The sequence below is a fragment of the Hemiscyllium ocellatum genome, chromosome 34 (assembly GCF_020745735.1).
Source record: "Hemiscyllium ocellatum isolate sHemOce1 chromosome 34, sHemOce1.pat.X.cur, whole genome shotgun sequence".
Lineage (NCBI taxonomy): Eukaryota > Metazoa > Chordata > Chondrichthyes > Orectolobiformes > Hemiscylliidae > Hemiscyllium > Hemiscyllium ocellatum.
The window spans coordinates 33,995,098-34,018,176 of NC_083434.1; the positions used below are offsets into that span (position 1 = coordinate 33,995,098).

General features: G+C 42.8%; 1 protein-coding gene across 2 annotated transcripts in view; it reads right to left on the reverse strand.

Annotated features, from left to right (window-relative positions):
* Window positions 1–17,894: 17,894 nt before the first annotated feature.
* LOC132832120 (solute carrier family 22 member 23) overlaps window positions 17,895–23,079 on the reverse strand; it is a 131,730-nt gene continuing 126,545 nt past the window's right edge. For both annotated transcript variants that reach the window (XM_060849846.1, XM_060849845.1), the window contains exon 9: window positions 17,895–19,461. In XM_060849846.1, coding sequence (XP_060705829.1) covers window positions 19,107–19,461 — 355 coding nt within the window. In that variant the 3' untranslated portion in view covers window positions 17,895–19,106. The remainder of the gene's footprint in view (window positions 19,462–23,079) is intronic.

The following is a 23,079-nucleotide window of genomic DNA, read 5'->3' on the forward strand; positions in this document are numbered from 1 at the left end:
TGTTCCGACAGTTACACTGTTGGCTTAAGGTGGGCATGAAGTGCATGGTTTAAAGGCTGGTGGCTGGTCATTTTCTTACCTTTTTGATATTAATGGACAGGAAATAATGACTGATCCACTGAGTGCCCCGATATATGTGAGGCCCCAATTGTGCAAAGGGGCTTCAAATTTGTGGCCCCAGTATACGCGTAGATTCTTGAATGTTGTTCTCGAAAAGGAGAGTTGCTAAATGGCGGCAGAAGGAAAGGATAATGCAGATATTATTTTCAAACTGCACAAATGTACAATTCCTCAAAGCAACACTGAGGCTCCAGTTTACAACAACATGTTTTAGCTTTGAAAGGAAGTGCTGACTTGTTTGAAATAGAGATTAAGGTTTTTTTTATGTAAAATAGCAAATGTTAATGAATGGATCAGTACATTGATCACTTACAGTAATTAGAGACCATACAGTTTTGTACCAAGTAACTAATTACAATAGTCTCCCCCTGTACCCGCAGGGGATATATTCCAAGACCTGCCCCAGAATCCCAAAACCATGGATAGGTGTGAACCCATTCATTTCAATGGGAAATGTACCTTCCCGGCAGCCTCCTGATCCCTGGTTCTGGAATGTTCCCTATAATATGTTCGGGTAAACCATGGGCATTTAAAACCATGGAAACCGGACTTGAGAATAGAGGGGTGACCCTATGCCCGTGTGAAATCCAGAGCCAAGTACAACTGAGCACAGCCTGTGGTGTAACAGTTAGGTGATATCTAAATTCACAGACTGACCACCTGGTGGCTCCTTTTCCACATGGTGGCTGGCTGATACATGTCACTTTGAACAGGAATTAGTTTAAACCCAGATTGGGTGTGCTCCAGGGCTCCCCGAGGCTTGAACTGTCCTTTTGACCCGTGCGGAAAGCAAACCGTTTGAGAGCTGAGGTTGGGATGATATCTGTCTGGATGGAAAGTGGAAACCTATGCAGTTTCTATTCTCTGTTCTGAACAACACACTTGCTGTCCTCACTTCCCCTTTGCACTGACTGGCCACTTCCACCAGGTTTGGACAAGATGTGGAGTTAGTGTATGAGCAGCTGGAGGGTGGCTGTGACTTCTATGTGCTTCAATAATGTGCATTTGGATCTCTGTGGAATATGGCCTCCACCCCTATTATGAAAGGCCATCTTTTCTTTTATCAGCTCATGAATCCTTCACACCCAAGATACAAAGATGATTTTTTCCTTTGAATGGATTATGTGTAACCTAGTTGATTTAAAAAAAGAAATATTTCCCTGGGGGAAATGCAGTGGGAGCAATGTGATTTTGTTGATATTTTGAACATATAGTTGCCCAGTGCTTTTTGTCCACAACAGGCCCTTGGTCAAGCAATGCCTTGTTTTAAAAATTACCGTCCTTGCTTACACACTTCCTCCATAGTATCGTCCCTCTCCATCTCTGTAATCTTCAGCCCCATACCTTGCTACATTGTGGAGAGGACGGTTGATGCTGTAGGTTGGGCGATACATACAGAGCTAGATAGAAAACACAGCAACCATGGAGCCTTCATTTCAGAAAGAAACCATTCTTCCCATTGTGTTTGTGCTGGCCCTTTGAAAAATATATCCAGTCAGTTTCATGCCAATTCCCACGTCGTCCTGCAGCCCTTCCCTTTTCAAGGAGTCTACCAGGAACAGGGGAAGATGGTTCTTTTGTTGATGTCAGTCATCTCAGCTCCAGGATTTCCTCAGGGTAAATAATTTCCAATTAACTTGTTCAGCGATGTAAAGACACATTGCTGGAGCAGGTGGGACCTGAATCTGGATCTTCTGTGTCAAAGGTGAGGACACTACTGCTGCATCACAAGAACTCTAGTTCCTCAGGGTCTTTGGTCCAATGATCTTCAGTTGCTTCATCAACAACCTTCCTTTCATCACAAAGTCAGCAATCTGCCAATGATTGTACAATGTTCAGCACCATCCGTGATTCCTCAGATACTGAAGCAGTCCCTGTTCAGATGCAACAAGACCTGTACAATACCCAGGCTTGAGCTGAAAAGTGGCAAGTATCATTCATGCCACATAAACACCAGACAATGACCATCTCCAATAAGAGACAATCTAATTATCACCTCTTGATATCCAATAAGGTTACCATCACTGAATTGCATGCTGTCAACATCCTGGAGGGGTTAATGCTGAACAAAAACTGAATCGGACCAGCCATGTAAATACTGAGGCTACAAGAGCAGGTGAGAGGCTAAGCATCCTGCAATGAGGAACTCCCCTCCTTATTCCGCGGAGCCTGACCACCACCTCCAAGCTACAAGTCAGGAGTGTGATGGAATACTCCCCACTTGCCTGGATGGGTGCAGCTCCAACACCACTCAAGAAGCTTGATGCCATCCGGGACAAAGCAGCCTACTTGGCACCACATCCACTCCCTCCATCTCTGACACTCAGTAGCAGCAGTGTGTACAATCTACAAATTGCACTGCAGAAATTCACCAAAGATCATTAGATAGCTCTTTCCAAACCCATGACTACTCCCAGCTGGAAAGACAAGGTGAGCAAATAACATTACCACCTGCAAATTCTCCTCCAACACCATCCTGAGTTGGGAATATATCATTGTTTCTTCAATGTTGCTGGGTCAAAATCCTGGAAGTTGCTCCCTAAGGGCATAAGGAAGTCAACCTGCAGCATGTGGACTGCAGCTGTTCGAGAAGGAAGCTCACCACCACCTTAAGTGCAACTAGGGATGGGCAGTAAATGTTGGCCCAGCCAGTGATGCTCACATCCCCCATGATTGAATAAAATAAATCCAGTGTCCTTTTGAAAGTTTTATTGAATCTGTTTCCACCAACCTTTCAACAGAACACTTTAGATGACCGTTCCTCAGCTTCCCACTGTTTATTTGGCCAATTGTCTTACATATGTCCTTTGGTTATACTCACTGAGCAGTGTCAAAAATTCCTTTGAATTTGAACCTCTATTAAATTTCCCCTAAACCTGCTTTGTTCTGCTCTCGAAAACAATCTCAGCTGTTCCAGTCACTCCACAAAAATGAGATTCCTCATATCGGGTTCATGTTCATCTGAACGAACTGGGATGCTTTGGGTAGATTCCCAGACACCCATTGTTCATATTGGTGTTCATCCATGGGACTGATCCGAAGTAGGACATGAATCCGAAGGCAGAATATTGGCTTGGTCCTGATAAACAGGAAAGATTTATTACATTGTACCTAGTAGCTAGGAATGTTACATCTAAGATGCACAATATTGTCTTGTGAGAGCTCAGGCTAGACTTGAGAGTAAATATACATTCCTGTTTAACTTAAAGTCCTTGCCTTTCTCTCACATGCCTCTGATAATTTCTCAAAAGTGTTTTAAAAAAAATCCTTCTCTTTCAACCATATAGCCTTTGAAGAAAAGATTTGTGCATAAGAACCACCAGGTCTCTCAATTCTGGCATTATGTTCAAATTAGCACCCTTTTGTTTACACTGTCCTATTCATTCAAAATACACCAAATCAGACTTCATCACTATAAATTGCAAGCTCATAAATTGGAGTGTAAGTATCTCACAATAAAACTAGATCTTATCCTGCACCTGGATATGTTAGACTCTCAATAGTTGAGACAGTTAATACCAGAAAATATGATTTGGAATTGCCAGTGTTGGACTGGGGTGTACAAAGGTAAATATCACACAATGCTAGGTTATAGTCCAACTTGTTTATTTGGAAGCACTAGCTTTCGGAGCGCTGCTCCTTCAACACTCCACAACCACCTGACAAAGGAGCAGTGCTCTGAAAGCTAGTGCTTCCAAGTAAACCTGTTGGACTATAGCCTGGTGTTGTGTGATTTTTTAACTTTGTACCAGAAAATAGGCATTTGTAATTCTTTTCCAAAAATGAATTTTTTTTTGAATTTTTCAAAATCTTTCACACAAGATATACCAAATTTGAACCTTCAAACACATTGAACAACTTTCTCCTTTAACCCTGTTCACTTCCTCCAAATAAGAGGTGTTTCTATGGGAACCAATATGGTTCCATCTGCCTCAGTGTGGAATTTGTGGTTATTCCTCACCCTAGTCCTACTCAAGTTCCCATCTGTCAGCCTTTTCCTCTGGTACAGTTATGACTGTGTTGTGGCCATTTATTGCTCTAGCAGCAAATCCAGAAATTCACTTCCCCTTTCTATCCATCCTTTGCCTTCCCATGCCCTATCCCTGACCTTTCCCTCCCTCCTTGTCTCCTCTGTCTCCCTCTTTGGGATTCGGTTGTCAATCAGAATCCACAACCACACTTCATCAAACCTTGTGTCCTGAAAGCATTCCTTGTCCATCCGTCCAGTATTGCCATTTTAGTCATAGCTGATCTGACAGAACCACCTTCTAACTCTTCCTGCTTCCTTACCCGAGGATTGCACCTTCACAGGTCCCTTTATTGTACCTGATCCATTTCCACTTGCATTTCTGCTAGAACCACATGCATTTTCCCTTGTTCTCAACTTCCAACCCACCGACCTCCAATTCAACAGATTATCCTCTGGTTTTACTAACATCTCCAGTGTGAGGCCTCCATTAAACCTTCCCATCTCCTTTCCGAATCCAAAGGGACCCTTCCTGTCCCTTTGTGATCAATCCCGCCCTTTCCTATGACACATTCCTCTACAAGTAAAGGAAATGCAACACATTCCTTATATCTCCTTTCTTCTCGCAGAAATCTCAAAAACCCTGTAATTCCCTTGTACTTCCTTCAACATATAGAGCCATAGATTCCCTACAACAACATATAGAACCATAGATTCCCTACAACAACTTATAGAGCCATAGATTCCCTACAACAACATATAGAGCCATAGATTCCCTACAACAACCTGCCATATAGAGCCATAGATTCCCTACAACAACATATAGAGCCATAGATTCCCTACAACAACTTATAGAGCCATAGATTCCCTACAACAACCTGCCATGTAGAGCCATAGATTCCCTACAACAACATATAGAGCCATAGATTCCCTACAACAACTTGCCCACCACCAGTGTCAGGTTCACTGGTCGATAGTTTCCTGGCTTTTCCTTACCACCTTTCTTAAATAATGGCACCACGTTAGCCAACCTCCAGTCATCCGTCACCTCACCTGTGACTATCAACGATACAAATATCTCAGTAAGAGGCCCAGCAATCACTTCCCTAGCTTCCCATAGAGCTCTAGGGTACACCTGATCAAGTCCTGGGGATTTATCCACTTTTATGCATTTTAAGACACCCAGCAGTTCCTCCCCTGTAATATAGTCATTTTTTAAGATGTCACCATCTATTTCCTCATATTCTATATCTTCCATGCCCTTCTTCACAGTAAATACTCGTTTGGTATCTCCCCCATCTTCTGTGGTTCCACACATAGACCGCCTTGCTGATCTTTGAGGAGTCCTATTCTCTCCCTAGTTATCCTTTTATCCTTAATGTATTCATAAAATTCCTTTGGATTCTCCTTAACCCTACTTATTAATGCTATCTCATGTCCCCTTTTTGCTCTCCTGATTTCCCTCTTAAGTATATTCCTACTGCCTTTATACTCTTCTAAGGATTCACTCGATGTCTACTGTCTATACCTGACATATGCTTCCTTCTTTTTCTTAACCAAACCCTTAATTTTTTTTAGTCTACAACATTCTCTAAACCTACCAGCCTTTCCATTCACCCTCACATACTCTCTCTGAACTCTCATTATCTCATTTCTGAAGACTTCCCATTTTCCAGCTGTCCCTTTACTTGTGAACATCTGCCCCCAGGAGAAAGTGAGGACTGCAGATGCTGGAGATCAGAACTGAAAATGTGTTGCTGGAAAAGCGCAGCAGGTCAGCCCTTCTTCCTCATGCCTGAAATGTCAATTCTCCTGCTCCTTGGATTCTGCCTGACCTGCTGCGCTTTTCCAGCAACACATTTTCAACATCTGCCCCCAATCAACTTTTGAAAGTTCTTGCCTCATACCGTCAAAATTGACCTTCCTCCAATTTAGAACTTCATGTTTTAGATCTGGTCTATCATTTTCCATCACTATTTTGAATCTAATAGAATTATGGTCGCTGGCCCCAAAGTGCTCCCCCACTGACACCTCAGTCACCTGCCCTCCCTTATTTCCCAAGAGTAGGTCAAGTTTTGCACCTTCTCTAGTAGGTACATCCACATACTAAATCAGAAAATTTTCTTGTACACACTTAACAAATTCCTCTCCATCTAAACCCTTAACACTATAGCAGTCCCAGTCTAAGTTTGGAAAGTTAAAATCCCCTACCACAACCACCCTATTATTCTTACAGATAACTGTAATCTCCTTAAAATTTGTTTCTCAATTTCCTGCTGACTATTAGGGGGTTCATAATATAATACCAATAAGTTGATCATCCCTTTCCTGTTTCTCAGTTCTACCCAAACAACTTTCCTGGACGTATTCCTGGGAATATTGTCCTTAAATACAGCCATAATGCTATCCCTTATCAAAAATGCCACTCCCTCTTATTTCTTGCCCTTCCCTTTCTATCCTTCCTGTAGCATTTGTATCCTGGAACATTAAGCTACCAGTCCTGTCCATCCCTTAGCCATGTTCTGTAATTGCTATGATATCCCAGTCCCATGTTCCTAACCATGCCCCGAGTTCATCTGCCTTCCCTGTTAGGTCTCTTGCATTGTAACAAATGTACCTAATGTATTCTCTGCTCGTAGTATCTTTTGCTTTACACTGAGGGAGCCAAACACAGATTGCTTTGCAAAACATTTCCATCCAGTCTGCAAGTGTGACCCAAAACATCTGACACTACCTATCCCAATTTTCTGCTCTAACCAAGCAATCCTTGGTATGTGACACATTTCCAATGGTGTTCAATGTACTTGAGCAACAAGGATGTAAGGGTCAGGAAGGGTTAATGATGAGGAGTGCCTTAAGGACCACCCACTGTGATGATGTCATGTGTGTTTGTGGGAGGAAGATCTCTAAGGAATAAGTCTTAGCATCCAGGTCCTCTCGATAGACTCCATAACAATGTCTAGAACATCCAGTTATTAACTTGCAATCAACTATATCTGGTTTAAGTGCACTTTCTCATTAATCTAGCAAATGCTTTCCCTTGACCACACAGATCAAATAGACCTTGTACATCCCTTTCTTGAAAGAGAATGGTGACTGTAGGTTTATCCCATGGTCAGTGATAGTGCTGACAGCCTCATACCAGAGGGTGATGTGTGGTAAGGATGTTGGATAGAACACAGTGAGCAGTGGATACAGATTTCATTTGACTGCTCATAAAAGAAACAGGAGGAACTTTCCAGATTCTATTTCAGTAGCTTAGTCTGGCAGTGGTTGGAGGTCTGAGCATTTGTTCAGGCACAGCTTCGAGAGTCCTGTTCATGCAGACACAGTTTAGGATTTTGAAGAAGTAAGACCATCATTCAAACCCTCTGTAAAGTCTGTGAGACAATCTCCATTACATGGGTGGGACTTATTCACCACTGCAAATAAACTACACCTTGTTTAAGACAAGGTCCTCTTCACGTTAGATTAGAGAGTGCTTTTCATTTACCACTCTAGACCAAATCGATCTCTAACCTGAAAGAGGCTGGTGACAGGAAACCCAGCCCATTGTGAGCAATAGTACAGATAGTCTCAAACAAAGTGCATTGTGATGAGGATTTCTCACACAACAAGCACCTCGCCTTTCACAGCCTTCAACACTTGCCATTGAGTTCAATACTATCAGTACCTCTGCTTCTGTAATCATTTGTTATTGGTTTTGCACATCAGCTGCTGGTGATAATTATGCTGTTGCTATTCACACCTTCTCTCGACACATCTCTTATTTCTTTATCTTTGATTTGGAGATGCCAGTGTTGGACTGGGGTGTACGCAGTTAAAAATCACACACCACCAGGTACACTAGCTTTCGGAGCGACGCTCCATCAGGTGATTCTTTATCTTTCACCTTCATTAAAGTTGATGTGTAATCACACCTGCTTTCCCCATCTCCCTTTTCCAATTCTTTATACTTGTTTAAAATTTGTCACATCTTTAGATCTTTCTCCATTCTGATGAAAAGACACTGGCCTGAACTGTTTGTGTCTCCAATAGGTCTTGCTCAGTGTTTACAGCGTTTTCAATTGTTAAATTTAGATTTCGAGCATTTTGTTTATGTTTTAGCAATGGAAGTTGTTGTTTTTTCTGTATTTGCTAGGTTTGAGCTACAGGGAGAGGTTGAATAGGCTGGGGCTGTTTTCCCTGATCGGAGGCTGAGGGGTGACCTTATAGAGGTTTATAAATTCAGGAGGGGCATGCATAGGATAATAGACAAATAGACAAAGTCTCTTCCCTAGGGTGAGGGAGGTTAGAACTAGAGGGCATTGGTTTAGGGTGAGAGGGGAAAGATATAAGAGAGACCTAAGGGGCAACTTTTTCACACAGAGGGTGGTACGTGTATGGAATGAGCTGCCAGAGGAAGTGGTGGAGGCTGGTACAAATGCAACATTTAAAAGGCATCTGGATGGGTATATGAATAGGAAGGATTTAGAGGGATATGGGTCGGGTGCTGGCAGGTGGGACTAAATCAGCTTGGGATATCTGGTCGGCATGGACGAGCTGGATTGAAGGGTCTGTTTCCGTGCAGTACATCTCTATGACTCTATTAAATGAGCTCGCCTTTAGGCTTTAGATTAACAATCCCATGATTTGAAGAAGAGGGTGCCAAGCTGTTAGTAGCTCAAAACTGTGACCTCAAAGCATTGAGGGGAATATCATGGAAGCAACGTCTTGTGACACATTTCTGGAGCAGGTAGGACTTTTGTCTCAGGGACATTACCACTGCACCGACAAGAGCTCCTACTGCTGGGTTAATATGAATGCCCTTTGGTTGTCTACTTAAGAGTGGCAGTTGGCAAAGGGATGGGAAAGCCATCCACGGGGCATTCTCCACTTCCATTCCAGTCAAGTCAGTGACAAGTGGCAGTGGAATGTGGTGGGGTTCCCACTTGCCCCCATCACAAAAGCCTAAGTGCTGTCCCTCCAAAAGGGAGGAGCATAAAATACCAACCCATTGGGCTTCTGGATACCTATCAGTTAAATTTAACCATAAGGCATAGATTGGAACATATGGCCTAGCATGTTTGTATTTTAATCAAGTGTCTTACTTCTACCTTAAGCAAATTGTTCATTGATAAAGTGAAATATTGCCACAAACGCAAAGTTAAATTGGGTGTGGTTTCTGTGACTGAAACAGCCTTAATCTCTTGTGCACCTTGACAGAATAAAAAGCCATATTAAGCAACTATTGTCTGTTTATTGAGAATGTTTTCATGGCCACGCTTATGTGAAAATGGAAGAAAAGAAGGCAGTTTTGTGTGTGTTGTTGGCATGTCTGCAATTTTCCACAAATTTCAATTGGAAAGCTGCTTAGCACATTATTTTCCTGAGAAACCAACTATCTAAATTAGATTAGATTACTTACAGTGTGGAAACAGGCCCTTCGGCCCAACAAGTCCACACCGACCCGCCGAAGCGCAACCCACCCATACCCCTACATTTATCCCTTACCTAACACTACGGGCAATTTAGCATGGCCAATTCACCTGACCCGCACATCTTTGGACTGTGGGAGGAAACCGGAGCACCCGGAGGAAACCCACACAGACACGGGGAGAACGTGCAAACTCCACACAGACAGTCGCCTGAGGCAGGAATTGAACCCGGGTCTCTGGTGCTGTGAAGCAGCAGTGCTAACCACTGTGCCACCGTGCCGCCCAAAGGATCAAGGATTGTCAGAAGTGTGACTGAATTGGGTAAGCTTCCCATTTCTCTTACTAATGTGTTTACCACCTGGTTACACGTCGATACTTTCTCATGTTTGTGGTAGTTTATTTACCTACTTCCCTCCTTTTGCCTCCTCTTCAGCCGTTTCCCACTGCTCTCTGAGTTACATAAGGATACTACAGCAGCAAAGTGACATGTGACAGAATTATGTTTTGCAAATATTTAAAGTGTTACAAATGGATCCTTAAACGGTGTTGTTAATCATGGTTAGAAGCTGTTTACTGATTGGTTATACAGTTACTGCTCTAGTAATTGCAATTCCAGTTACTTATTAAAAGAATGAAGCCACAAGGTTCCACAGTTTAAAAACAGAATGATTTTTAATACGTAATATCATAGAATCCCTACAGTGTGAAAGCAGGTCATTCAGCCCCATTCAGTCCACAACAAGCCTCCGAAAAGCATCCCACCCAAACCCAGACCCAAACCCCTACGCTATCCCTGTAACCCTGCCTATCCCATAGCTAATCAACCGAACCAACACATCTCTGGAAACCATGGGCAATTTAGCATGGGCATTGCACCTAACTTGCACATCTGTGGACTATAGGAGGAAACCCACGCAGACACAGGGAGAATGTCTGTGTGGAGTTTGCACAGTCGCCCCAGGCTGGAATTAAACCCGGGTCCCTGGTGCTGTGAGGCAGCAGTGCTAACCACTGGGCCACCGCCCCAATATTAAAGTAAACTTTAAGTACTGTCTTTAATAAATTAATATTAAAATATTTAGAATTGATGTAAGTTAAACTTGAAGCAACAACAAATTGCAGCCCTCACGTTATGCGTTAAGTCGCAGGTACAATTTAAGTCAGAGATTTCCAGTTGGTTTGACAATCCACCCAGGATATTAGTCATCAAATTCGATTACAAAATTCTCCAAAATTTTATTTTCTTCGAAGGATTTCAGCTCCTCTCTTCCCAACAGCTAGCCCGATCCCAAGACAACAGTAAGGCATAACCAACCCAAATTCCATAGCACAGTCTACACCAAAAGTGGCAAAACTTCCTCTACTGGGTCTCAATGGCCTTGGTCTGTCAATGTTATCTTCAAGTAAATGGAGTAAACAGCAACTTACAGTTTCAGCACTTGGCTGTCTATTTCAGCCTGGACTGAACCACTGAGCCTCTACATCACTTCAACCAGTTTCCATCTGCCCAGACATTTCTGTTTCCAATCGCAGTTTCAGTTTTTGGTTCCATAGAAATTGAAACCGGGAGTCAGTTTCCTTTTTTAGTCTCCCTTCTCATTAAGGGGTCACCTCAAAAACACAAAATAGGTGATGAAGTCTGGGCTTTTCACTATGTAATACAAGGTCAGTGATAGAAATAAAGTTAATTGGATGGTATTTGGGATTGGGTTTTACCACAACTTTACAGATTGAAATCCACTACTCTTTAAGTGAGCATAAAATTCTTATAATTTGTCCCATTTTGGAATTTTTGGTCAATTCTACATGCAATGACAATTCTGGGTTTGGATTTCTTTTAAGATTCTCAAAGTGATCAAAATTTCTTTTATTTCACAAACTAAATGGGGAGAAAAAGTGTATGAAATCCTCACCAATCAGTTGGCAGATTAACACAGATCATACTCTCCTTCAAAGAAACAGACATTATCAACAACCCACCCATTGCCTGTAGTCGGGTGATCAGGGATAGTAATTAAGACATTCCCAAGCACTTTATAATCAGTGAAGTACTTTCTTTAAATAGAGCCACTGGTGGGGACTCATGTGGCACGGTAGTAGTGTCCCTAGCTCTGGACCAAGAGGTGAAAATGTGTTGCTGGAAAAGCGCAGCAGGTCAGGCAGCATCCAAGGAGCAGGAGATTCGACGTTTTGGGCCGCCTGACCTGCTGCGCTTTTCCAGCAACACATTTTCACCTCTGATCTCCAGCATCTGCAGCCCTCACTTTCTCCTCTGGACCAAGAGGCCCAGGCTCAAGTCCAGATGTGTGCTGTAACCTTCCTGAACAGGTCCAATTAAAAATAGATAGAGTTACTGCTATGGTAGGAAAGGTGGCAGCTAGCACATAGCAAACTTTCACAAACATCAACACAACCAACACTACACCTCGGCCAATACTACCAGGTATCACTCCACTGTCCTTCTTCCAAATAATGCCTTGGGTTTGTATCCGTCCAAAAAGGTTGCACCTCCACCCGTGCAGCACGGTCAGTCCAGCGCTGGTGTATTAACCCATACCTGCGCGTCCTGGCCCGAGACTCCAATCCACAAACTCGTCATTCAGTTGTGAGAGTGCAGTTCTCTGAAACCACAACACGTCATTGCCTCTGAAGGTCAGCAATTGAGATGAATCAAATTGCATTCACGTCGACATCTCTGAAAGTCAGGATTACTGTAAGACAGAGGTGAAACTAACCGTGGAGCAGACTGTTTAGATGTTGAACAGGAAGGGCTCACCTCTAATCTTTATAGACTTCTCTCATGTTGTGGTGCTGGACTCTCCATTAGACCATAAGGTGTAGGGACAGAATCAGGCCACTCAGTCCATCCAATCTGTTCCACCATTCAGTGAGATCATGCCTGATCTGATCATTCACAACACTGCTTTCCTACTTTTTCCCTCATTATCCCAGATTCCCTGACTGATCAGAAATCCATTTCTGCCTTGAATATATCTAACAACCTAGCTGAAACAGCCCTCTGCAGTAAAGAATTCCACAAAATTACTACCCTCTGGAGAGAAGAAATTCCTCCTCATTATGTCTTTATAGGACAACCACTTATTCTGAGATTATGCCCCATGGTCTTACACTCCACACAATGGAAACCCACATCTACCCTGTGGAGGACCCTAACAACCTTGTATGTTTCAACAAGATCACCTCTCATACTTCTAAACTCCAATGAGTACAGACTCAAACTACTCAACTTCTCCTTATAAGGTAGCCCCTCGTGTGTAGTATAATCTTTTATGAACTTTCTCTGGACTGCTTCCAATGCCAGTGTATCTTTTCTCAGAGAAGGGTCCAAATCTCTTCACAGTATTCCATCTGGCTAGTACTTTTTATAGTTTTAACAAGAATTCCTGATCTTTATACTCCATCACCTTTCCAGAGTTATGCCAACTGGTTGCTAGTTAAGTGCATTTTGGCTCCTTTCCTTTTTAAATAAAAGGTGTAACACGGGAAATCTGCCAATCCTGTGGATATCCCCAGGATCGAAGCAAATAATTGCTGTAATCGAGATTTACAAGTTGATATTTAACTAGTTTGACCATGCTATGAACATGACACTATGTACTGGAGTGACACCCTCATCTGGAACTTCTAGTGGGACCTTATCCACTGCCTTTCGGGTTGGTGCAGTAAAACTGAAGCAGCCCCACCACAGAAAAGGTCTGTTTGTTCTCCAACTCAGTGGGACAACATCTTTTTTGCTGAAGGCAATTCTAATACATCTAACATTAGCTTCCCTTCCAGCCCAAGTGCAACATCCCCGAACCTTACAACAGATTGCATTTTCATCATAGTATCCAGAGTGAGAAAGCAGGCTGTTCAGCCCATCAAGTTGGCACTGATCCACTGAAGAGCATCCCACCCACACACCCCCTACCCTGACCTCATAAACTCTGCATTTCCCATGGCCAATCCACCTAACTTGCACATCTTTGGACTGTGAGAGGAAATCCACGTAGATACGGGGAGAATGTGCAAACTCCACACAGACAGTCATCTAGAGCTGGAATCCAATCTGGGTCCCTGGTGCCGAGGAGCAGCAATGCCAACCGCTGAGTCATACCTAATTTTCCCTGAAGTGAAACTTCAAAATGAAGCAAGTGTGCATTTTCATAGCACCTTAATATTACAAGATATCCCAAAGAAATTAATTCACTTGCCCTTATTATTTTGTAAAGAGTAGTGAATGAATACTTAGAGGCAATTGTTTAATGAAGGAAGAAAGTAGAGAGAGAAATTCCAGAAGTGAAAGAATTTCAGGATGCAGTGTTCACATTTCATACTTACTGATTTCCTAGTCCAACATCTTCCCAACCTTCATATTCCGTAAACATCAATTCAACCAAAATGCCATATCATATACTACACCATGGCCCACTTAACTACCTGTGCTCAATGATCTACAATACCCAGTCACTTAAAATTCTCAACTTTATCTTTAAAGCCCTCATCTCCTCCTCGATGTAATCATAAGACACCAAGAAGTGGAACTTGCCTCCAGTTTCTTGTGCAGCTGTCTTTCCTTTCCCATCACCTTTTGTGATCAACCATCAGTCCAGGGCTCTGGTATTCCCTAGCTAGACCCTCAATTTGTCTCTTTCCTGAAAGACTCCCCTTAAATCCCAGCTGTTTCCCTAAGATTTGGATAATGCCCAATAGTTTGGTTTGACATCTATTTTTGTCAGTTAAATGTCTTTGCAACCTCTTGGAAAAAACACTCCAACAGTAAAGCACTGTATTTGCTGGTGCCTTATGTTAGTATTAATTTAAAATTGCAAGCTTTTTAAAAACTAATTTGACTTAATTCCAGATTTTTTGAAAAAAATCCAATTTCACCATCTGCTGTCAGAGTACTCAAACCCAGGACCAAGAACATTACCAGGCTTTCCAGACTGATAGTCTAGCAATGATGCCATGAGGATATCACTTCCCCCTTATTAACTGTACACAAGGCGAGGGCAAAATTGTAATTTACAAAGAGAATAAAGTCTCAAGTACAGATTGCATAACAATACAGGAGCAAAATTATATTCCGTTTTCACACAGTTGATGGAAATGCCAATGAAACCTGAACTGCATACAGACAAAAGTGAAAAAAAATTCCCTGAAGTGAAACTTCAATAAATGGAAACAAACATGTATTTACATAGCACCTTCAATATAAAAGTCCAAGGTGCAGCACAGGAATACTACAGACAAAATCCTATGTAGCAACAGGCACATCCCAAACATTAGATATAATTGCAACTTTTTTGAGCAAAGTTTAGATCAAAATTCTGGAACTTTGATTTGATTTATTGCAGTCACATGTATCTAAGTACAGTGAAAAGCTTTGTTTTGCAAGCAGTACAAGCAGATCATAGGATGCGGAGACAGAATGAGACACACAAGGTCACAGCTGCACAGGAGATGCAGAACATGAGCAACGTTCTTTGAAGTTAACGGTGATCTTGTTAGCGAGGCCCATTCAGTAGTCTAACAGCAGCAGGGAAAAAGCTGTTCTTGAACCACCGCGTCTTCTTCCAGACAGAAGTTGGAAGAGAGCGTGAGTGGGGTGGGAGGGTCTTTGATGATGGTGACAGCCTTTCTGTGGCAACAACAAAAGTAAACGAAGTCCACAGATGGAAGGTTGGCTTCTGTGATTCCCTCAACAGCATCTCATGGCTACCTACAGCACACAGACTGCAATAGTTTAAGGAAGTAGCTCACCACTGCCTCCTCATGGACGCTAAGATGATAATAAATGCCAGTGACACTCATGAATTAATGAAAATAAAGAATTGTTAACAGTGCTGGAGCACAGGGCAATATGGAAAGAACTACACCTCAGTATAAAGCCTTTACATCAAATGAAAATAATGTTGTGAGAAAGAATATTCTTTTGGATAGGGATTTTAAGCAATGATCCCCCCCTGCATCTTACAAGATGGAACATAATCCCCATTATCTCTTCCCTCCAAATTAAACACTTGGGCTTTAAAACTCCACCTAATGAATGAAATGCTGCAGTACCCTTTTCACACACAAGAGGTCACAAGTTCTCCAGATGCAGCACAATTTGCAGGTTATACAAATTAAAATATGGAAAACAAAACAGCACGAAGCAGTTTCACTGATCATCGTCCAGACCCTGCAGTCTGCTTTCTGCTTCAGCCAAAAACATTCCACTACCCTCCGTTAAATCAATCTTCCTCCGCTTTCTGGTTTAAACTGCTCAGGTCTAACCTCATCCATTTCTCAGTGTTCTGCATTACTCACCCACTGGGAACAGTCTGCTCATCACCACCATGCCCCATCTCCTCTTTGCTTTCAGAAAAATCTCTAATAAATTGCCCAAAAATCTCATCTAATAAAACCACAAGATACAGGAGCAGAATTTGGCCATTTGGCCCTTTAATCTGCTCCACCATTCAATCATGGCTGATAAGTTTTGCGATCCCCTTACTGATAAGAATCTGGATATCCTGCTCTTCAATACACACAATGACTTGGCCTCCACAGCTCTCTGCTGTAATGAACTCCAGAGAGTCAACAGCCTCTAGCCAAAGAAATTAGTCATCTCAGTTCTAAAGGGTCATTCCCTTCACTCTGAGGCCTTGAGTCCTAGTCTTTCCCACTGATAGAAAAATCTTCAAGTCCAGTCTATCTAGGCCTCTCAGTATTCTGTAAGTTTCAATCAGGATCCGCCTCCCCATCCCCACCTTCTAACCTTCAAGTACAGACCCACAGTCCTCAAACGTTCCTCATATGACAAGCCCTTCATTCCCATATCATTCCTGAGAATCAGCCAATGTAAACAGATTACTTAAGGTTTTATAATTCCTCGCTGTTGGCAGTGTTGAGGAGATGGAAAGTAGGACCCCATTCCCAGAATGATATACACAATGGAGCGATCCCAAAACATAACCTGGTTCCCTGTCCACTTTCAGCCTGGGGAGATATTACCCAATTCCTTCTCTTCACTTTCTGCGTGCGACCAGAGTTTAAAATCCACTTTCCTGTCGTCCTCTTGGATAATCTCCTGTGGGGCTCCTTGGCCGAAAGCTTTGCGAAATCCCACAGCCGCCCGTCCACTTCACAGGTTGACTCTTTAAAAGGGATGAACTCAGATTTCTCCAGTTTCCTCATTTTCCCTCCCCCCATCTTGTCTCAGTCCCAACCCTCGAACTCAGCACCACCTTCCTAACCTGCAATCTTCTTCCTGACCTCTCCACCCCCACCCCCACTCCGGCCTATCACCCTCACCTTGACCTCCTTCCACCTATCGCATTTCCAACGCCCCTCCACCAAGTCCCTCCTCCCTACCTTTTATCTTAGCCTGCTTGGCATACTTTCCTCATTCCTGATGAAGGGCTCATGCCCGAAACGTTGATTCTCCTGCTCCTTGGATGCTGCCTGACCTGCTGCGCTTTTCCAGCAACACATTTTCGACTCTTTAAAAGAGCTGTACGAGGTTTATCAAGCAGCATCATCCTGTCAGGTGTGATAGCTTCTAATAGTCTCTTTATCCTTTTTTTTTAGCCACTTCCTCTTCAAAGACTCTAAAGCTGCCCCTAATTGGCCTGTCTTTACATCACAATGAAGCAGGTACTGGAGATTTACAATAAAATGAAGAACTCAGCGGGTCTGGCAGCATGTGTGGAGAGAGGAGGGAGAGAGAGGGGAGAGGGGAGGGAGAGAGAGGGGAGAGAGGAGGGAGAGAGAGGGGAGAGGGGAGGGAGAGAGAGGGGAGAGGGGAGGGAGAGAGAGGGGAGAGGGGAGGGAGAGAGAGGGGAGAGGGGAGGGAGAGAGAGGGGAGAGGGGAGGGAGAGAGAGGGGAGAGGGGAGGGAGAGAGAGGGGAGAGAGGAGGGAGGGAGTCAACTTTGAGTGTTTAGAAATGTAATGGAATTTAAACTGAGCAGGGAAATATGGGAGTGGGGGTAGGCAAAAGAATAAAAGGGAAGGATTGTTATAAATAGTAGTAGTCAGGACAGAATAAATGAGAAAAGGGATCACAGAGCAAAACAGTGGAAGGTCAATGGTATAAGTAACAGACAGAAAGGTGGTGTACTGAGGGGCTGTACAAGGGAGACAATCTCCAAAAGAATGGCTGTGCAAAGAGATGATGCTGCAAATTTTCTCAATGCCCTGGACTGCTCTTCCCAAAAATTGTCTTCCATTGGCCACTCTCCAGTTTTCCAAATGCATTCACTTGAAGTAGAACCCTAGAACATTTCCGGAGCTACCTCACATGTTAAAGAGTGCACAATATTGGCAGGTCTGAACATCATCCTTATTAAAAAACACAAACCTTTACCATGCTCTTTTCATTTCAAGTAGGTACACAAGGCAGGTAGAAAGTGAACAATGACAATTACTTTATTTGCATTTTAAAATATCCACTATGTTACTTTAATGATGTGTACTCCAGCACTTTTGGCGACACGTGTATTGAATTCAGACATAACGGTCAGTTGAATAATGAAATGCAATGTCACAGGTGTCAGGATAACTACGTGCCTCAGTGATTCACCTCGATTTAAAAGTGGGCAAAGAGGTGGGAAATATACGTGTCACCCCTTGTGACTTTGGCTGGTGGGAAAAACTCTGATGGCGATGATGTTACCAGTGATCTGATATACCACTCGTAAAGTACAAAGTGTGTCATGGAGAAATCATTTAAAAATTCATGCTTTTAACACTTAAATTATTCCTGTACATAATTTTTTTTTAAAAAAATGATTAGTAGCATACCACAGCCTAGAAGATACAAAACAAAACACTGTAATTTACAATTAAAAGTGGGAGGGGGAGGAAAATGCTGGCATTAAAATCACAAACATTAGTATAGTCCATCAGTTCCTTATTTTGAAAAAAACAGAGCTGGCGGGGGGAAAAAAACTGTCAAAAGGGATTTTGTACAATTTGCACTTTGCTTTTCAGACGAAAAAAGATGGATTAGTTTGTCAAATGGGAAGTAATTTCGAACCCAAGTTTTAAATAAAAAGCAAAACAGATTATTTCATGTGGCGATAGCTGAGGTGTTTGTTGGGGTGGGTGGGGAGGAGGGGGGGTGGGTCAGATAATGAGGAGTCACAGAGAGGGACAACAATTCCAGGGACACTCTAAGCGGTGAGTGGAGCTGTAGTTCATCTTGATCTTTCACACAGTTCTTTCAACATTAACCTTCCAAACCTCCTTCAGTGGTATAGCAGCTCGCTGAGTACAGTCCTTTTTGATGCTGTCTTTCCCCTCCCAAGTGTAGTGCATCTCCTTCCGTTGCAGATTGAACAGCATGTTCCAGGCAGCCAAAAATGACCAAAAGGCTCCCCAAGTTCCCTTCACATTATTGGACAATCGTCAAAAACGCCATCCCTTTGGTGTCAGGGGAGAGCGAACCTTAATGTTGTAAGTAGTCTTTTAAAAACAAAAAAAAAGGTGCCTCATCCATAATTAAAACATATCTGCAAAGAGCAGCCACGTTAATTAATTATCCTTTCACGAAAGAAAACCAGCTGCTGGATGAAATTTGTGCAAAAATAAACACAATTGTAAACGTTAAATAAAATCATTTGGACCTCGTGCCATTGGCTGTGGGGCTATCAGCAGTCAGCTCGGAGTTTGGGTTTTCATTGAGCCCTGAATAGTCCTTGAGCTCAGTGTTGTTTGAGAGTAGGGGCTGTTCGATCTTCTTGGCAGGGATGAACGGCTGCCTGGTGTAGGTGTCACCATCCTCTATGGTTTCAGGCAGGTTCTGTCCTCTGCTTTCGGGCAGGAGCAATATGCAAATGATGCAGATGACTGTGCAGCAGGCAAAGATCACATGGTGAAGGAAGTAGCCTTGCTGGTTATGAAGCTCCATGATTGGTGCTGTCAACTGGCCAAACCCGGCGCTAGCCAAAACCAAGCCCAGTCCTCCACCCCTGAAAAGGCAAAAAAAAAGTGCACATTGGTTAATATGGACCATTCTGGAAATCCTCACTGATCTTCCATTGCTTCCTGATCAACAGATCTTTTGATTACCAGAAATATTTCCGACCATACAAGCCTGGAGTTCAGAATACAGTCACCATGAACCAACTTGGGTCAACTATTACTTTAATCTGAATGCACTTGAGGAGGACCTCTCATCTCGTAAAACAGAATGAAGTTCTCACTAGATCATCAGCAGGTCAATTCTAAATAAAAATCTGAGAACTGAGAATGCTGAGAATCAGAAACAAAAATTGCTGGAAAAGCTCAGCAGGTCTGGCAGCATCTGTGAAGAGAAATCAGTTAACATTTTGGGTTGAAGATCTAAAATTTGAATTTAGACTGTTGTCAGAAGCAACAAGCATATGTAGATTTTTTACTAACCACAAAATGGCTTTTCAATTTAAAATAACACATCAAAATGAATGCAAGAAATGATTTGACTCTGAAATTGAACTGATGCTTTGCTAAGTTGGTTGTATTTAGAGATAAGAGAGGACAATGGATTTATCATAAGATGAATCATAAGGCAGCGATTTCGTATTCGAACTAACCTTGAACTGCTAGCAGGAGATGGTTATCTACATAAATTAAGAACCCCTTCCAAGGGAATATCATTGGATTAACCTGCTGTTAACCATGTCACCTCATAATATGTGATTGGTGTTTTCTTGTAATTAAGGCTGTACTCACTCTTAAAAAAAATATAAACAATGCATAATTTTCAAATGTAATTGCGCAATTCGTCACGAAACACAGAAGCTTTAACCTCGGTGTTGCTGAACAGAATTGCATCAAGGTCCTTAATTTCATAAATTAATGACCGTTGCTTTGTACAGACCGTATTCCATTGATTCTTTTGACTGATTTCGAACCAACAGTCCCTTCCTAAAAACAGTTCTGTTGTGTTACGTCTTAGTTAGCCAGAGACATACCATATCATGTGACCTGAGGGTATAATAGTCTCATATTCCATCTTACTTCACCTCATGAAGCACAGCACTTTACTCGATGCATGCTCGCTCTATTGTATATTAATAGCTTAATTTTAACCCAGGCTTGTTGAATGTAAAATGTTTGCAGACAATGTGTTATAATAAATGTCTGTCAGACCCCTCATAACCGCAGGGAGACAGTGAGGACTGCAGATGCTGGAGATCAGAGTCAAGCATGTGGTACTGGAAGAGCACAGCAGGTCAGGCAGCATCCCAAGAGCAGGAAAATCACCATAACTGCACCCAGTTTTTTATTTGAAAAAGTCACAGGAAATAACCCAAAGGACTGTCACATCAGGGAAAAGACATTGCTGAAGGCAAACTGGCACCGTGCTCCTTTGTGCAGAGTGGTGTTTAGCTACTCAGGACTACAATATACTGTGGCCAATAAACCCATCTAGCTTTGGCATTGTCAGTATTTTCTTCTTGACGTTATTTTCCCTTTGGTTTAAGAGGTGACCAGCAGTCACCAATTGCCACAGCCGTAATACTCTCTGCTAGGTTGCCAGGTTTATATGAATTGGTTCAAAACAAACTAAAAAAGGAAGCAGTCTTAAAGAAGAAATTAATGGCAATAAAAACGACAAGTTTCCAGGACTGACCAAACTCTAACCCAGAGCTTTACAGGAAGGATGTGGGAACATTGCAAATGCCCCAAATGGTAAGAATAAATTGGTCTCAGAGAAAGCAGCTTCGGTTATGCAGAATAATGCTAGATATTAAGGGTTAAATTATAGTAAAAAACTCAACTAGGATTGTATTCTCTAAAACATATTCAGTCAAGAGGTAATTCCTTCAAAAGTTTACAAGGCTTTGTTTTCAGGCTAGGGTAAATGGAGTGAAACTCTCTGCTGCTTGGGGAAATCTAGGTCTCGAGTTCATAATGGATGTTTCCCAGAAGTTTCCTCATTTCCCCTCCCCCCCCACCTTATCCCAGATCTGACCTTCCAATTTAGTACCACCTTCTTGAACTGTCCTACCTGTCCATCCTCCTTCCCACCTATCTGCTCCACCCCCCAACCTATGACCCTCACTTCCAGCTTCATCTACCTGTCACATTCTGAGCTATTTTCCCCCAGCCCCACCCACAAGCCTCGTTCCTGATGAAGGGCTTATGCCTAAAATGTTGACTCTCCTGTCCTTGGATGCTGCCTGACCGGCTGTGCTTTTCCAGCGCCACACCTTTCAACTAGAGTTCAATTATGCAAATATTTCAGGAGTGACATTAGGGGACATCCTGAGAAGCTGGTAAAAGTTTTTGAACACAAGTGACAATTCATGCTAAATTGATTATTTATATTAAGTCAGAGAATAACAGTTTTCATTAACTAGAATCATAGGGATGTGCAGCACAGAAGCCGACCCTTCTATCCAACTCATCCATGCTGACCACATATCCTAAATTAATCTAGTCCCATTTGCCAGGACTTGGCCCTTCTCCCTCTAAACCCTTTCTATTCGTATGACCGTCCAGATGCCTTTAAAATGTTGTAATTGTACTAGTCTCCACCACTTCCTCTGGCAGTTCATTCCATACACACCAGCCTCTTCGTGAAAAGGTTGTCCCTTAGGTCCCTTTCAAATCTTTCCTCTAAACCAATGCCAGTAGCTCTGGACTCTCACCCCAGGGAACCAAAAAAAAAAGGTGTTAAGAGGTATTTGGCAAGGTCAGAATCGTAGCTTTAGACTGTCTGACTATCAGTCATGATGACAGTGAGTGATGGAATAGGCTTGTGGGGGCGAAATGACCTCATGTTCCTACGAAGTTAACAGATTTGCCTTATTTGGTATAGGCCTATCCTGGCAGGATATGAAGTCAGCTATTTGGGTGGTATGGTGGCACAGCAGTTAGCACTGCTGCCTCACAGTGCCGGGGACCTGGGTTTGATTCCTGCCGCTGGTGACTGTCTGTGTGGAGTTTGCACATTCTCCCAGTGTTTGCACGGGTTTCCTCTGGGTGCTCCGGTTTCCTCCCACAGTCCAAAAGATGTGCAGGTCAGGTGAACTGGCCATGCTAAATTGCCCATAGTGTTAGGGGCATTAGTCAGAGGGAGATATAGGGTAGGGGAATGGGTCTGGGTGGGTTACTTTTCAAAAGGGTTGGTGTGGACTTGTTGGGCCAAAGGGCCTGTTCCATCCTGTAGGGAATCTAATCTATTTACAGGCCTCATCACCACGATCTTTGTGCACTCTAGCAGAAAGACAGGACACCAAGGTCGCGAGAGGAGAGGAGGGAATGGGAGACAGTTCGACCATATGCTCAAGTTCACAAATAGGAAACATTCGGACGGACATGGGCCAAGCAGAGACAGGTGGGACTAGTTTATTTTGGTTGGTTGGACCGAAGGGTCTGTTCCCATGCTGTGTGACTGGAAGCATTGGACAGCCCCCTACCAATACAGTTCCTGCATAAGGTAACTGGTTTGCCTGAAGTGATGCTTTCCAAAAAACTGCACATAATAGCTGCCTTGATTGCACGTATTTAAACAAAAACAGAGAAAGGGGACACTAAAATAAATTTGAAGTGGAGCTGGGATACCACTGGAATTGCTGACTACAGTTTCACGTGAGGAG